Source organism: Symphalangus syndactylus, chromosome 13 (assembly GCF_028878055.3).
Source record: "Symphalangus syndactylus isolate Jambi chromosome 13, NHGRI_mSymSyn1-v2.1_pri, whole genome shotgun sequence".
NCBI classification, from domain to species: Eukaryota; Metazoa; Chordata; class Mammalia; order Primates; family Hylobatidae; genus Symphalangus; species Symphalangus syndactylus.
Genome location: NC_072435.2, coordinates 27281072 through 27296668, shown reverse-complemented (window position 1 = coordinate 27296668; position 15597 = coordinate 27281072). Strand labels below are relative to the sequence as shown.

Sequence of the window (15597 nt, the reverse complement as noted above, 5' to 3'; positions counted from 1 at the left end):
AACCCCATCTCTACTAAAAATACACAAAAATTAGCTGGGGATGTTGGCGGGGGCCTGTAGTCCCAGCTACTAGGGAGGCTGAGGCGGAAGAATCGCTTGAACCTGGGAGGCAGAAGTTGCAGTGAGCCGAGATCATGCCACTGCACTCCAGGCTGGGTGACAGAGCAAGACTCTGTCTCAAAGAAAAAAAAAAAAAAGATCTTCAGTTCTGGATTCTGTCCGTGGGACATCCTCTTCAGAGGCCATCTAACTCAGTGCTCCTCAGCTGAACTTTCTGCAGTGATGTTTTATATGCACTAGTTAATCCAGCCACCATTAGCCATGTGTGACTATCCAGCCTTGGAAATATCACAAGTGAGATGGACGAGTTACATTTCTGGCTCTAAGTAATTTTAATTGGAAGAGCCAGGTGAGCAAGTGACTTTGCTTCTCTGTGTCTGTTTCTTCATCTATAAAATACGTAGGAAAACAGTACCAACCTCATAGGGTTTTGTGAGGATTAAGTTGATACATTTAAAAGTGCTTGGAGGCCAGGCACAGCGACTCATGCCTGTAATCCCAGCACTTTTGGAGGATGAGGAGGGCAGATTGCTTGAGCCTAGGAGTTTGAGACTAGCTGGGGCAACATACTGAGACCTCTGTCTCTACGAAAAATACAAAAATTAGCTGGGCTTCGTGGCATGTGCCTGTAGTCCCAGCTACTCTGGAGGCTTAGGCAGGACAATTACTTGACCCCAGGAAATTGGGATTGTCATGAGCTGTGATTGTTACTGCACTCCAGCCTGGGCGACAGAGCAAGACTGTCTCATAAATAGATTAATTAATTTAATTTTATTTAATTAATAAATAAAAGCCGGGCGGGCGTGGTGGCTCACGTCTGTAATCCCAGGAGTTTGGGAGGCCAAGGCGGGCAGATCATCTGAGGTCAGGAGTTCGAGACCAGCCTGGCCAACATGGTGAAGCCCCATCGCTACTAAAAAATACAAAAATTAGCCGGATGTGGTGGTAGGCACCTGTAATCCCAGCTACTCAGGAGGCTGAGGCAGGAAAATTGCTTGAACCCAGGAGGTGGAGGTTGCAGTGAGCATAGATAGCACCACTGTAGTCCAGCCTGGATGACAGAGCGAGACTCTGTCAAAAAATAAAATAAAATAAAAGCCACTGGATCAGGGTCTAGCACACAGTAAGCACTCAGTAGATTCACTCATTTAGCCAATATTTATTGAAACCTTGGTATATGGCCAGGAGCTGTCTTTGGGGCTGGGGATACAACAGAGAACAAATCAGGTGTTATCATTCCCAGAGTCGCAATAGTTCAAGGCAGAATTTGAATCCAGGTCACACTGATTTCAAACCCCAGGTTGATTATTAAGTGACAGCATCTCCTGTAGTCCAGGAGGCCCAAAGAATGTGTGTAGAGGGTCTTGGTTTAGGGTTTCTTATTAACAGAGTAAACAGGAACCAAACACCAAGTGGAAATGGAGGGTGTTGGGCTGTGGTGGGTGGGTCCAGTCTAATTGTTCTTCATCGTCTCCTGGATCCAGTCCACGTATTTGCAGACTTTCGTGTAGACACCAGGCTTTCGGGTGATTGCACACGGATCCTGGCCCCAGGAGATAATGCCTTGAAGAGACTCGTTACAGACCAGAGGGCCCCCGGAGTCACCCTGGGCACGGGGAGAGAGAACATCGGTCAGAGAAAGCGTTGAGCACGGTGTTAGCCAGGGAGGAGGTGGGGACGGTGCTTAGGAGTGGGGCAGAGACTGAGGATGGGTAGGCACCGGGAATGGTGATAGATTTAGCGATAAGGTTGGGATTATGGGTGGGATAAAGGATGGGGTTAGCCTCAAAAACGAGTTTGGGGATGGTTGGAGCTGGAAATGGTGTGGAAACAGGGATGGAGCTGAAGTTTGTGCTGAGGTCGGAAACGGGAACAGGGGAAGAGATGGACTGGGGGTTGCAGGGGGCGGGGGGTTGAGGTTGGGGATGAAATTGTGGATGTCGGTAAAGACGTCACTGAAGCTGGCGATGGGGATGGGACTGTGGTTAGAGACCCAGGTCCTGCCCACTGACCTGGCAGGAGTCCTTGTCCCCTTTCTGCACGCTGGCGCACACCATGGTGTCTGTGATGTTGCCGGGGTAGGCGTTCTCACACTTCTGGTGCTCGATGATGGTGATGTTGGCACATCGCAAGGTGTGAGGCAGGCGTACTGTGGAAACAGCGTGAGGGGCTGTGGGAATGAGCCCCCTGCCACCTCCCCTAATGCAGCGCTTGCTGTGACCCTGCTCCTGGGGGAATCCCTGTCCTTAGATGCAGCCAACTCACCTCTCTTTTTGTAACAATAGCAACGGCAATGCTATCCAGCTTTTTTTTTTTTTTTTTTTTTTTTTTTTTTTGAGACAGAGTCTTGCTCTGTCGCCCAGGCTGGAGTGCAGTGGTGTCATCTTGGCTCACTGCAACCTCCATCTCCCAAGTTTAAGCGATTCTCCTGCCTCAGCCTCTCAAGTAGCTGGGATTACAGGTGCACACAACCACGCCCAGCTAATTTTTGTATTTTTAGTAGAGATGGGATTTCACCATGTTGGCCAGGCTGGTATCAAATTCCTGACATCAGGTGATCTGCCCACCTCGGCCTCCCAAAGTGCTGGGATTACAGGCATGAGCCACCATGCCCGGCCTGCTATCCAATAAATGATTTATGCCAGTTGCTTGATATTCATTATCTCTAATCCAATCCTGACAGTTGGGTATAATTATTCTCATTTTATAGAGAAGGAAATCAAGATTCAGAGAGGTGAAGCTGCTTCCCTAAGGTCCTACAACCGGGAGGTTATGGATATATGATTTTATATCCCGTCCGTCTGACTCCAAGGCCCCAACTTTTGTCCCCACCCTCCCCTGTCCTGACGTTTTCCACATATCCTCTCAACTTATCCCACCATCATCACTGTGAACTGCATCTCTGATCCCCTGAACCCTTCCACTGTCATGACCACCCCCTCCTCACCACCCCCTGCCAGGTTCCCCTCTGGAGCTCCTACACTGGGGGCTGGACGTGCTGCCCCAGCCGGAAATGAGGCAGCTGGTGCCAGCAGTGACACAGCGTGAGGAGAGGGTGAGGGGTCGCACAGCCCAGGTGATGGAGACGGGCGATGCCATCTTCACCAGCATGATGTCATTGCGGTGGTCTTTGTTGGGGAGGCTGTTGTTGAAGCCGGGGTGGGGGAAGGACTCAGTGGCTGTCCGGGTCTGCTCACAGCCCTCCTCCTTCTGGAGGTTGTGCTCTCCCAGGTGAACTATGTAGCGGCTGAGGTGGGAGAGACGGTGGTTGGAGGAGGAAAGGTCAGGGGAGACATGGGTGGGAGAGGTGAGTGACACCTTTGAGGATGAAGAAACATCGCTCTGCTTCCAACCTCTTCCACGTCTCCCACTGAAGCCCCCTTCCCAGCCATAGCCCCATCCCAACCCCATTCATCCCCGCACCTTCAATCCCAACTCGAGCCCATCAACCTTGCTGACACTACCCGTCCCCATCTCTAACCCCCTTTCCCGCACCCCTATCCCTGAGCTTCTCTCCATCCATCTCCCCATTCCCAGCCCCACCCCGGCACCTCCCCAGCCCCCGCACCCACGGCTTGCGGCAGTGGGCTGCTGTCAGGAGCCATTTGGGGGCGATGAGGGTCGCCCCACAGAGCAGCCGCGTCTTCTCGAACAGGGCTGCCTGCCAGGGCTGGGAGTGAGGCTTGCACTCGAACCCCTTGATGATCCTGGTCTCTCCCCCTACGAGCCCTGGAGGGGATGAGAGCAAAAGGAGGGGCTCAGGAAGGAGAGGTGGTAGACCAGGAGGACTCCCAGAAATGGGGGTGGGGAGGAGAGAAAGAGAGTGGGTGGTCTGGGCCCTGGTCTGGTGTCCCTCTGGGTTGCCCTGGATGCTGGGGTCGGGCATTAAAGGACGAAAATACTTCCATAGGGTCAGATGCAGTGGCTCATGCCTGTAATCCCAGCACTTTGGGAGGCTAAGGTGGGAGGATTACTTGAGCCCAGGAGTTCAAGATCAGCCTAGGCAAACATAGTGAGACCCCCCACCCCATCTCTACAAACAAATAACAATTAGCCTGGCTTGGTGGCAGGTGCCTGTGGTCCCAGCTACCAGGGAAGCTGAGATGGCTTAAGGATCACTTAAGCCCGGGAAGTCAATACTGCAGTGAGCCGTGATGGCACCACTGCACTCCAGCCTGGACAACAGAGCGAGACCTTGTCTCTGGAAAAAAAAAAAAAAAAAAAAAAAAAGGAAGTACTTCCATACTGGTTGGTCGGTAGCCCCTGTCCTGTGTGCTTTGAGTGACCGCTCCCCCAACTCCAGCTTCCCCGGCCCCTCCACGGGACCCTTTAGGACCCCCTTGACCTCTCCTCCTTTGGCATTTAAAGGCATTATCTGGAAGGGCATCCAGGCCCTCGTGACGGCTGCTTCAATTCAGGTGCCTTATGGGTTGTTCTATAATTTGGAATCAGCCCTGTCACTGTCCAGACACAGAGGGTTAGGGGCTCCCAGAGATTCAAGAGGGAGACTCCTGCCCTGCCCCGTCCCCTGCGTACCTGTCACCAGAGCAAGCATGATTAACTGCAGAATCCTCATGGCCTGCAGCGGGGAGGAGCGGGCCCCAGATTCCTCTAGGAACAAGGAGGGACATGGGGCTGCATCACTTTACGGGGAAATCGGGGAGCGGGGGGCTGGCTCATGCCCTCTCCTCTCTCCCTCACCTGCTCCCCGCTCCCCACTTGGGAGAAATAAGGTCAGGGAAATCCCCTGTTTCTCACAGCACTCGGATCTCCAGACACTTAAAATGTATCTTAGGTGTCGAGGGTGGCCTTGGAGAAGGCCTGGTCACAGCTAGAAGCTTACGAGATACCGAGAACCATGTGGAAGTTGTTGGGAGGGGCTTTGAGCCGTCAAGCCACAGGCCGGCCCCGTTCAAGTCAGAGGATGTGTTCCTTCTTGCCTTGAGAGCTGGCCAGGCCCCAGCAGCTTGGGGTGGAAGGACAAGGGGAACCAGACCCCATTCCGTAGCCACCCCTTTTTCATTGTCTTCGCAGCAGAGCAATATGGAGCCTTTGAGGTCTGCTGGCGGGGAGTAGGGGGCTCAGCCCCAGACAATGTCTGGGACCCCCATCACCTGGCTTGCTCCACCCCTGTCCGCCAAACCCCTGCCCTTTTGAAGGACAGCCAAGCAAAGCTGGGCGGGGCTGGTTGAGGGGAGGGCCAGTGCCCTCAGCTGCCCTGGCCAGCGGGGGTGGGAGCAGAGGGCCGGCTCAGCAGCTGAAGCCATGGAGATTAGAGGTAACTGAGGCTGGGGACAGCCATCGGAGGTGAGAGGTGCAGAGAGAGGCCAGGAACCCCCACCCAAGCAGAGAAGGACAGAGCAGAGGGAGAAATGGGTGCCCAAGCTCCTCCCCGCTGCAGGGTGTCCTTGGGGAGGGCTGACACCTGGATGGGAGGGGAGGCTTCCCTTTCCTCCTGGACTCACGGGCTCTGGGGCTGGGGCTCTGGGGGCCTAGTGGCGGCGGAGGCGGCAGTGGCGGCGGCTACAGCAGGTAGGCTGGGTTGGAGCGCCAGGTGCCAGGCACCAGGCAGGCGGGCTGGCAGAGGGGCGGCCCCGGGCGGGCCCAGGATGACTGGCCTCCAAGCCCTGCCTTAATGCCCCGGGGAGGGGTGTGTGGGGGGGCCCTCCCCACAGGCCTCCGAGGCACTGGCTGCCTGCCTGTGCCACCTCTCTCCAAGCCCCTCTTCTCCCTGCATCTCGGCCTCCCTCTGTCTCTGTCTGTCTGTCTGTCTGCAGCCTTCCTTTCCCTGCCCTGAGTCTCTGAATCTGTGTCTCGCTCTATGTGTCATTCCCTGTCATTCAGTAATTCTGACTGTGTGTGATTTTTCTCTTTCTGTCCCTAAGTGTCTGTCTGCCTTTCTCTGTCCTCGTCCCTGTCTCCGTCTCCACTCTTCTCTCTCCGTCTGGCTCTGTGTGGTCCTTTGTCTAATTCCTTCTATCTTTGTGTCTCTCAGTCACTCTCTGACTGCATCTCTGGCAATTTGTCTCGAAATCCCTCTCCTTCCATCTAATCTCCGTCTCTCTTTTTCCTTTCGTCCCAGCCACTCCCTCTCCACAGCCCCAGCACAGGTGGGCCCCTGGCCTCCCCTAGGCCGCTCCCTTCTCCTTTGCAAGGAGGGGGATGTGCTGGGGTGTCACACAGGTGGGGCTGCTGCCAGGCACAGGGGCAGGACCAGAGGGTGGGGGAGGCAGGTCAGGGCCTGTGGAAGCCGAGTCCAGGAAACGGAACAGAGCCCTCGGCTGCGCTCCACCCCAGGGCTCCTCTGGGGCCTCACTTCTCTGCTGACCCTTCCCCTGCCCACTTCTCCCTGCCTCCCAGGCAGCCCGAGTTCAGCTGTTCACTTACTGGCTGCTGTGAGACCTCTGCCCGATGACTTCCAGTCCTGCAGCCACCTCAACCTCTGCATCTGCAGAACCCGAGCGCGGATTCCTGCTTCTCCCAGCTTCTTTGTTTTCAGTTAGGTCCCTTCCCTTGGCTTTCCTCCCCTCTCTCCCCTGACCAGATGTGGAGCAAGGCAGGGGAGGGCCTAGGTTCTGACAGCAGCCAGCCCTGGCCTCAAACCTAGGTGCTTCCTCTTCCTACTACTATGACTACCCTTATGACGTGGGGACAAGGGACTCCACCCCTGCGAGGCTCAGTTTCTTCATCTGAGGGATGGGGGTGACAGACCTGCTTGCAGGGGAGGTTGGGATCAGGCTTCCAGGAGGGTCCATTTGGAAAGAGCAGACTGCGGGGGGGCTCAGCAAATGTGCCTCTGCTGGTGTGATCACCCCTCACTCCCTCCCTCCTCCAATTCCCCTTCAGTGCATTTGGGGAGGTGTTGTCTCCTCACCTCCTGAGTCCCAGTGGAGACAGAATCCAAGGGGTGGGCAGGAGGATTAAAGACCTAGGCCGGGCTCTCCTGCTTTCCAAGGCTGCACTCCACCCTTCGTCTTATTAGAACAAAGCCACGTCCCACATTAAAGATACAATGTATGCTTCATTACGAGAAAGTAAACTGCAGTTGGCTAGTGGAAAGAATGTTACGTTTTATGGACATTGGATTAAATGGTCATAAATGTTGACTTTGCAGCTTTCATCTGGTATTTTGGAGCTATCAATTTTCTTTTTCCTTTCTCGGGTCTTTTGTGGACCCTTGAAAAGCTTATAAGCGCTAGGCACTATTTCTATCGTGCCGGATGAAGAAACATGTGTCTTATTCATATTGCTGGATTTTTGTTTTTGAGACAAGGTCTCACTTTATTACCCAGGCTGGAGTGCATGATATCGGCTCTTTACAGCCTCCACCTCCCCGGCTCCGGTGATCCTCCCACCTCAGCTTCCCAAGTAGCTGGGACTACAGGCACGCACCACCACACTCAGCTAATTTTTTGTATTTTTGTAATGACGAGGTTTCACCATGTTGCCAGGCTGATCTCGAAATCTGAGCTCAAGCCACCCTCCCACCTCGGCTTCCCAAAGTGCTGGGATTACAGGCGTGGGCCACTGCACCCGGCCTATATTATTATAAGTAACTTTTTCTAGTCCATTTCTGAAGTAACAACTCAGGGAAGACCCTCATGCTATTTGAGCTCTGGTTTTTTGTTTGTTTGTTTGTTTGTTTGAGATGAAGTCTCTCTCTGTCACCCAGACTGGAGTGCAATGGTTCAATCTCGGCTCGCTGCAGCCTCTGCCTCACAGATTCATGCAATTCTCCTGTCTCAGCCTGCCGAGTAGCTGGGATTACAGGCATGCGCCACCATGCCTGGCTAATTTTTGCGTTTTTAGTTGAGATGGGGTTTCACCATGTTGACCAGGCTGGTCTCGAGCTCCTGACCTCAGCTGATCCACCTGCCTCAGCTTCCAAAGTGCTGGGATTACAGGTGTGTGCCGCCATGCCCCGCTAAATTTTTTTTGTATTTTAGTAGAGACGGGGTTTCACCATGTTAGCCAAGCTGGTCTCGAACTCCTGACCTCAAGTGATCCACCCACCTCAGCCTCCCAAAGTGCTGGGATTACAGGTGTGAGCCACTGCGCCTGGCCTTGTTTGAGCTCTGTTTCTACTCCTATGAGATAGGGAAACTGTTGAGTCCTTCTTCCAGTCTCAACCAGCATGAGGACTTCAAATGGACAGACATGGCCCCTCCTTCATTTATATTTATTCCAGACTATTGCACACTTCTCTCACCCCACTCGTGGGTCTTAGAAGGGCTGGCAGGAGTTAAAGTTCCAAGAAGTTCCCAGGCCAACAAGAGTGGAGCCGGGGGAAGTGATGGAGGAGATATTGGTGCTCTGAGGGCCAGAGTGGTACCCAAGCTAAGGGGTGGAGGTGGAGGAAACAGGTCAGTTGTTCCTCATGATCATCCGGATCCAGTCCACATACTTGCAAATATAGGTGTAGACTCCAGGGATGCCATCTTGTCCACAGGGCCCCACAGACCCCCAGGACACCAGACCTTGAAGGACTCCCCCACACACCAGGGGGCCCCCAGAATCACCCTGGAAGGGAAGAGAAGTAGTGTCTGAACAAGGGAGACATCTTTTTTCTGTTTTCCTCCCCAACCCTCCAACCCAGTCCTGGGCCTTGGGGAGGGCTCCAAGTCTGGTCATCAGACAAAAGAGTATAATCACTTTCCCGGAGGACAATGGCAATGGCTAACCAAAAGAGAAGAGCCACTGTCGCTAGGGGCCAATCCCAGGGAAGAAGGGTGGAACTCCATAAATGACAGAGGTTCTCTCAAGGACAATGGCTGGGGCCCTGACCAATGAGGAGAGAGAACACTATTACCAATGACCTATCCCAGGGGAGGAGGGTGGGACTCCATAAAGGGTAGAGGTTCTCTCAAGGACAATGCCTGGGGTTCTGACCAATGAGGGGAGAGAGTGTCATCAAAAATGACCAATCCCAAGAAGGTGGGCAGGACTCCATCAAAAGCACAGAGTTCTCTCAATGATGATGGCTGGAGCCCTGACCAATGAGGGGAGAGACCGCCATCCTCAAATATCTCTCAGTCTGGGACACCACCAGCTGGAGGATGGTATGGGAAAGACTTAGAGACCCAGAAACAGCTGGTTCACTGTCTGGGCTCCCAGTCCTCTCTGTCTGTTTTGCTGCCTCTCTCTGTAACCCCTGCCCCATCTTTCCTTCTCTGTTCCTTTCCTCCCTCTTCTCTCCCTGCCCCTCCCCCTCCTCCATTCCCCGGTCCTCCCTTTTACTCCCTGTCTCTCTCCCTCTCTTATCCTGGGCCTCTCCTCCATCAGCATCATCATTATTATTATTATTATTTTGTTTTGAGACAGAGTCTGGCTCTGTCGCCCAGGCTGGAGTGCAGTGGCGCTATCTCAGCTCACTGCAACCTCCACCTCTCGGGATCAAGCGATTCTCCTGCCTCAGCCTTCTGAGTAGCTGGGACCACAGGCTTGCACCACCACTCCTGGCTAATTTTGGTATTTTTAGTAGATTCAGGGTCTCACCATGTTGGCCAGGCTTGTCTTGAACTCCTGACCTCAAGTGATCCGCCCGCCTCGGCCTCCCAAAGTGCTGGGATTACAGGTGTGAGCCTCCGTGCCCAGCCTCTCCCTTCCTTTTTGACCCCATCTCTCTCCAGCCTCCCCTTTCCCTGATTCATCCTCCATCAGTTCCCCTCCTTCCAGCCCCTTCCCTTCACTTCCTGTCCTGGTGACCACGCACACTGCCTGCACTGGCTCACCTGGCAGGCATCCTGCCCGGGGACGCCTCCTGCACACACCATGTTGCTCGTGATTCTCCCGGGATACACGTCACGGCAGGTGGCATGGGAGACGATAGAGAGGTTGAGGCACTGGAGCAGATCCGGGAATGGGTCTGGAGAGAGAACATGCGTGCTGCAGGGTCCCCTAAATCTCCCCACTTTGAGGCCACATCCCTCTTCCCTGGATGTGGCCCATCCGAATCAATACCCCTGCCCCTCACCAACCTGTACTACAATCCCGAAACCTCCAAGTTACATATTTATGACTTAATTTCATATGAATCATGACACCAGAGGATTGACGGTCTCTTTGATCTTTGACATTTGACTTTGAGTGGCATAACTCAAGAACTCTCTTGTCTCTCCAGCCTCAGAGACAATGAATCCAGACCTGACCCTCTTCAATGCCAGCTACTGTGATCTTTGACCTTCTATCTTATTACCTTATGATCCCAGCTTGATCTCATATCTTCTGTCTCCTGACCCCATGTCCCTGTATTTACCTTAACCTCCAACCTCAGCTCTGCATCTTCCGAACCTCACTGCTTCCAACGCCAGTGTCCGCTGATCCTAGTTTGTTCAGCCCCAGCCTCCATGACCCCAAATTTCAGGCCCCACACCCCAAACACTATGACCTCCAATCTCAGATATGTGATTTCAGATAGAATCCCAATTTCCATCCTCAGATTCTGACCAGATTGTACAACCTCTGGATCCCATGACCTTAATTCTACAGTGACCTCTAACCCCAGACCCATGACCCACAATGCCCATATCCTATACATACATACATACATATATATATATATATATGCCTTTTGCTCCAGTGTGATGACCCCTGACACACTCTGACCTCTGACCATGTCTCTGACCTCTGATCCCTGACTTCATACCCAGTCCTTTAACCCCTTTGACTTCCAAGACCCCAATCCACCATAATCGCTAACCCCAAACCATGATCCTGATGTCCCATCCCACACCCTGACCCTTTGCCCATCCTTCCTCTGAGGTGTCATGATTCGACCTCTCGGCCTGCATCCCAGACTTGTACCCATCCTGACCCCTGGCCCCGGGCCCCTTACTCCATGGCTGGTTGGTGATGCCCCAGCCTGAGATGTGGCACTCGGTGCCAGCGGTTGCACAGTCACTGGGCAGGGGCAGGGGTTGAACGCTGCTGGTTATGTGGACGGGCAGGCGCAGCCGCAGAAGCCGGAGGTCGTGCTCATGGCTCGTGGAGGCTCCCACATAGCCAGGGTGGGTCGCAGAGAAGCCGCTGCGCCGGATTTGCTCCGTCCAGTCGAGCTGGCTGAGGCTGTGTTCCCCCAGGCGCACCCAGTACCTGCTGCCGGTGGCAATGGCTGAGCGGGTGGCAGGCAGGCAGTCCCCCACCTTGCACCCCTCCACGGACACTCCCAGGCGCTCCTGCCGCTCCCCGTTGCTCTGCCTCTCACTATCTGTCCTCTCACCGGCGCCTCTCATTCTCCAAGTCTCTCACAGGCTCTTATTCCCAACCTCCATCGCCCTCTTTCCATCTTGGGTGTTCACTGTTTCTCCTCCCATGTCCCTGCATCTGTGTCTCTCTCTCTCCATTTTTTTTTTTTTTTTTCAAGACCGAGTCTCACTCTGTCACCCAGGCTGGAGTGCAGTGGCACCATCTTGGCTCACAGCAACCTCCACCTCCCGGGTTCAAGCAATTCCCCTGCCTCAGCCTCCCAAGTAGCTGGGATTACAGGAGCATGCCACCATGCCCAGCTAATTTTTGTATTTTTAGTAGAGATGGGGTTTCACCATGTGGGTCAGGCTGGTCTCAAACTCCTGACCTCAAGTGATCCGCCCGCCTCGGCCTCCCAAAGTGCTGGGATTACAGGTGTGAGCCACCGCACTGGGCCTCTCTTTCTGATTCTCTTGGCTGGTGAAGCCCACAAAGGCAGGGACATCAGTGGGCCTTGTTCACTGCCTTATTCCCACCGCCTGGCACGGAGCATGTGCCATCCACGCTGCTGACTGAATGAATGAGTGGGCTGATGAATGGCCTCTCTGCATCCTGCTGCTGGCCCTCTCTCTCCCTGAGTCTCTGTTTCTTTGCATCTGAGCTCCCCTTCCACAAAAAAAGTTCCAGGCCAGGTACTGTGGCTCACGCCTGTAATCCCAGCACTTTGGGAGGCCAAGGCAGGCAGGTCATTTGAGGCCAGGAGTTCGAGACCAGCCTGGCCAACATGGCAAAACCCTGTCTCTACAAAAAATACAAAAATTAGCCAGGCATGGTGGTGGGTGCCTGTAATCCCAGCTACTCAGGAGGCTGAGGCAGGAGAATCACTTGAACCTGGGAGGCAGAGACAGCAGTGAGCTGTGATCACACCATTGCACAGCAGCCTGGGTGACAGAGCGAGACCCTGTCTCAAAAAAAGAGAAAAAAAGAAAAAAGAAGAGTTTGGGTCAGACCTGGGCCCCGGGCCCAGACTGGGTTAGGGAATGGCTGGGGTGAGTGGCAGATGTCTATAGGAAAGAAGGGGTACATGCAAGAATGGGAGAGGCAGGAGGGCAGGTTCCAGGACCCTCCCCGGCTCTCTACCCAACACACCTCACCCTGCCCAGCACCACCCCAGGCCCACTGCTAAGGAAGTTCCACTCCTGGTCTAACCTCAGACTCTCTTGTTGTAGGACCAACTTCTTCCCAGTGGGCACCACCCTCCCTTGTGATCCTACCCCCAGCGCTTGCCTTCCCATAGTCCTCCCTTCGCCCACCCCAAGAAGGGACTCAGCTTGGGGCTTACCTGCCGCTGCAGTGAGCCGCTGTGAGGACCCACCTGCGGTCAATAAGGACACCCCCGCAGCGCAGGCTGGTGCCCTCAAACAGCCCCACCTGCCACGGCTGTGAGTTACGCCCACACTCGGTGCCATTGAAAATCTTTGGTGTGGCTGCCTGGCTGAGCCCTGGGGCAGACAGGGGCATGGGTCAGAGAGAGGAAGGAAAGATACAGAGATGGAGAGACACACACACAGAGAGAGAAACAGGCAGGAGAGAGAGAGGAGAAAGAGAGAGAAAGAGAGAGAGACCCAGTGATAGAAAAAGACCATGAAACATCAGAGACCCGGGGAGAAAGATGCTTACACATAGGAGGGAAATGGAGAGACAGAGATTCAGAGAGGGACAGAAGGGAAGAGGGATCAAAAGATAGGGGAGACCGAGGTGAGCAGTGCCCTGAGAGCTGCAGGTAAATGGAGGCACAGAGAAAGCCCCTCTCCTCCTCACCACCAGGCTGGGGGCCAGAGCTGAGATGGGGAGGGGGGTGGGGCTTCCTCATGGGGGTGGAGGGATCCAGTCGCAGTCCTGCCCTCTCCCTGCTCTGGGAGAACTCACCAAGAACACACAGGAGCAAAAAGATGCTGGGCCCCATGGTGGGTCACCTCCGAAGTCTGGGGGAAAAGGGGGAATCTCAGAGGTCACCCTTTCCCCTTGCCTCCCACCTCTGCCCTCTCTGCTTCTCTTTGAAGGTCACCAAGGGGATGACCTGCTTGTCCTCTCTCTACCTGCTCCCCTGTGTGTCACTCCCTCATTGGCAGTCACCCACCTCCTTCTCACCTTGTCTCTTTGTCTGCCAGATCCTCTATGTGGCTGTCACTGTTCGGCCCGTCCGCGTCGCTGCTATCTCTCCGTCCACCTACCTGCCTGTCGTCTCATCTGCTGGCCACTCCGCCAGCCAACTCTACCACTCTGCACCTGGCTCCTCAGCCACCTGTCATGTTGCCCAACCGGTCCCTTTCCTTCCATCTGTCGCTCCAGACAGACCACTGACAAAGCTCTTAACTCTCTGTCCTGGCCCATCCAATTTCCGGGTTGAGGCAAGGGGCCTGGGAATACAGGGGTGGGGCGTCCTCTAATTCTGCGGAAACTCTTCTCAGCTAATCACACTTAATTGAGCTTTACAGCTAAATGGAGTGGGGAAGGAGGAAAGGACCCAGGGTGGGAAGACCCAGCCCCACTCCCTCTCTCCTCTGCAAGCCCGTCAGCAGCCCTGGGACTGATGACTCAAGGTGACTAGGGAGCTGGGTTCTAATCCTGACTCCAGTGACAAAGGAGGGTGGAGAGACCTTGGACACCTGGGGCCCATCCCCATGCAGTGCAGGGGAGGGGCAGGGGGAAGGAGAGGCTGTGAAAGCAGGAGAGTGGATGGGAGGGGCAGGAAGCCCAAGCTAGAAAGAGTCCCAGAAAGAGAAGAAGAGATGAAGGAACAGACTTCCAAACAGGTGATCAGGCAGGCGTAGAAGAGAGTTTCTGAACTGAGTTCATATATACACATATGAAGTGGATCAATCTAATTCCATAAAGTTTTTCTTTGCATAAGAACTTCTGTTGCTTAAATAAAACCCACAGAGAAAAAAAAAGACACAGGGAAGGAGAAATGGTAGAAAGAGAGAGAGAGAGAGAGAGAATGAATCATAGGACAAGGGAACTTTGTGCTGTTTTTTGTTTTTCATTTTGAGATGAAGTCTCGTTCTGTTGCCCAGGCTGGAGTGCAGGGGTGTGATCTCCGCTCACTGCAACCTCCACCTCCTGGGTTCAAGCTATTCTTGTGCCTCAGCCTCCTGAGTACCTGGGATTACAGGCATGTGCCGCCATGTCCAGCTAATTTTTGTATTTTTAGTAGAGACGGGGTTTCACCATGTGGGCCAGGCCGGTCTTGAACTTCTGGCCTCAAGCAACCTGCCTGCCTTGGCCTCCCACAGTGCCGGGATTACAGGTGTGAGCCACCATGCCTGGTCTCTGTGCTGGTTTATCTGAGTTTTTGCTTCATCTAGGAGGAATGGAAGGAGAGAAAGAAGGAGAGAGAGACAGGACAGAGAGAGAGAAAATGAGAACAAAGAGGGAATTAGACTCAGAGGAAGGGAACTGAGAAACAAACCAACAGAAAAGCAGTCAGGGCCGGGTGCGGTGGCTCACGCCTGTCATCCCAGCACTGTGGGAGGCCAAGGTGGGCAGGTCACTTGAGGCCAGGAGTTCGAGACCAGCCTGGCCAATATGGTGAAACCCCATCTCTACTAAAAATACAAAAATTAGCTGAGTGTGGTGGTGCACACCTATAATCCCAGCTGCTCGGGAGGCTGAGGCAGGAGAATCCCTTGAACCCGGGAGGCAGAGGTTGCAGTAAGCCAAGGTTACGCCGCTGCACTCCAGCCTGGGTGGCAGAGCGAGACTCCATCTCAAAAAAAAAGAAAGAAAAGAAAAGAAAAAGAAAAGCGGTCAGACAGACCGAGCACACAAACAAACAAACAAAAAACCAGAACGAAACAGAGGAGAGCAAACTCCCACCGTATGACTGTCTTTTAGTCTTTCACTTTCTCTCTGGGTCTCCAGTCTCTGTCCATGTCTTATTTTCAGAATCACAGAACCTTAGCTTTTGATTTGCTCTTAGAAACGACCTAACTGTATTAACACGTCATTGGTCAGTGTGATTGGCGTTGATAACGCTGGTACCCGCAAAGCCTCCTGCTGGCTGGTAAGAGCTTTCCTTCTTTGGGCCGAGAGGACAAAAAAGCACCATGAGTGTCTTTTCTCTGGAAAGGACACACTTCACGCACTCAACAGCACAAAAACGCCAGCCACTTCTTCCTTTTTCTGGTGTCAAGTTTAACAATAGACCTCAACCGAATAAGCAAAGAAACAAAAACAAAAATACTAACAACTACCCAACTCAACCTCTCTCTCTTTTTTTTCTTTTTTTTTTTTTTTTGTAGATTTTTAAGAGAATCAGGTTTACTGACGTGGAATTTATATCCAATAAAA

The 15597-nt window shown here is 53.6% G+C and overlaps 2 protein-coding genes across 5 annotated transcripts; both read right to left on the bottom strand.

Moving 5' to 3' along the window:
- Window positions 1-1204: 1204 nt before the first annotated feature.
- LOC129459989 (kallikrein-11) lies at window positions 1205-6691 on the bottom strand. 2 transcript variants are annotated; one of them, XM_055237467.2, is made up of 6 exons: window positions 6448-6691; window positions 4597-4671; window positions 3633-3789; window positions 3042-3307; window positions 2073-2209; window positions 1205-1666 (listed from the first exon to the last, which is right to left on the bottom strand). In XM_055237467.2, exons 1-6 carry the CDS (start codon window positions 6506-6508, stop codon window positions 1514-1516), a joined length of 849 nt encoding a protein of 282 aa, XP_055093442.1. In that variant the 5' UTR covers window positions 6509-6691; the 3' UTR covers window positions 1205-1513. The 2 variants fall into 2 exon arrangements, with proteins under 2 accessions (XP_055093442.1, XP_055093443.1); XM_055237468.2 differs by lacking the exon at window positions 4597-4671 and having other exon boundaries at window positions 6448-6690.
- Window positions 6692-8222: 1531 nt separating this feature from the next.
- KLK12 (kallikrein related peptidase 12) lies at window positions 8223-13231 on the bottom strand. 3 transcript variants are annotated; one of them, XM_055237642.1, is made up of 6 exons: window positions 13174-13231; window positions 12587-12746; window positions 10895-11154; window positions 9792-9925; window positions 8465-8580; window positions 8284-8341 (listed from the first exon to the last, which is right to left on the bottom strand). In XM_055237642.1, exons 1-6 carry the CDS (start codon window positions 13208-13210, stop codon window positions 8284-8286), a joined length of 765 nt encoding a protein of 254 aa, XP_055093617.1. In that variant the 5' UTR covers window positions 13211-13231. The 3 variants fall into 3 exon arrangements, with proteins under 3 accessions (XP_055093615.1, XP_055093618.1, XP_055093617.1); XM_055237640.1 differs by having other exon boundaries at window positions 8223-8580; window positions 13174-13229; XM_055237643.1 differs by lacking the exon at window positions 10895-11154 and having other exon boundaries at window positions 8223-8580; window positions 13174-13229.
- Between the last annotated feature and the right edge of the window lie 2366 nt (window positions 13232-15597).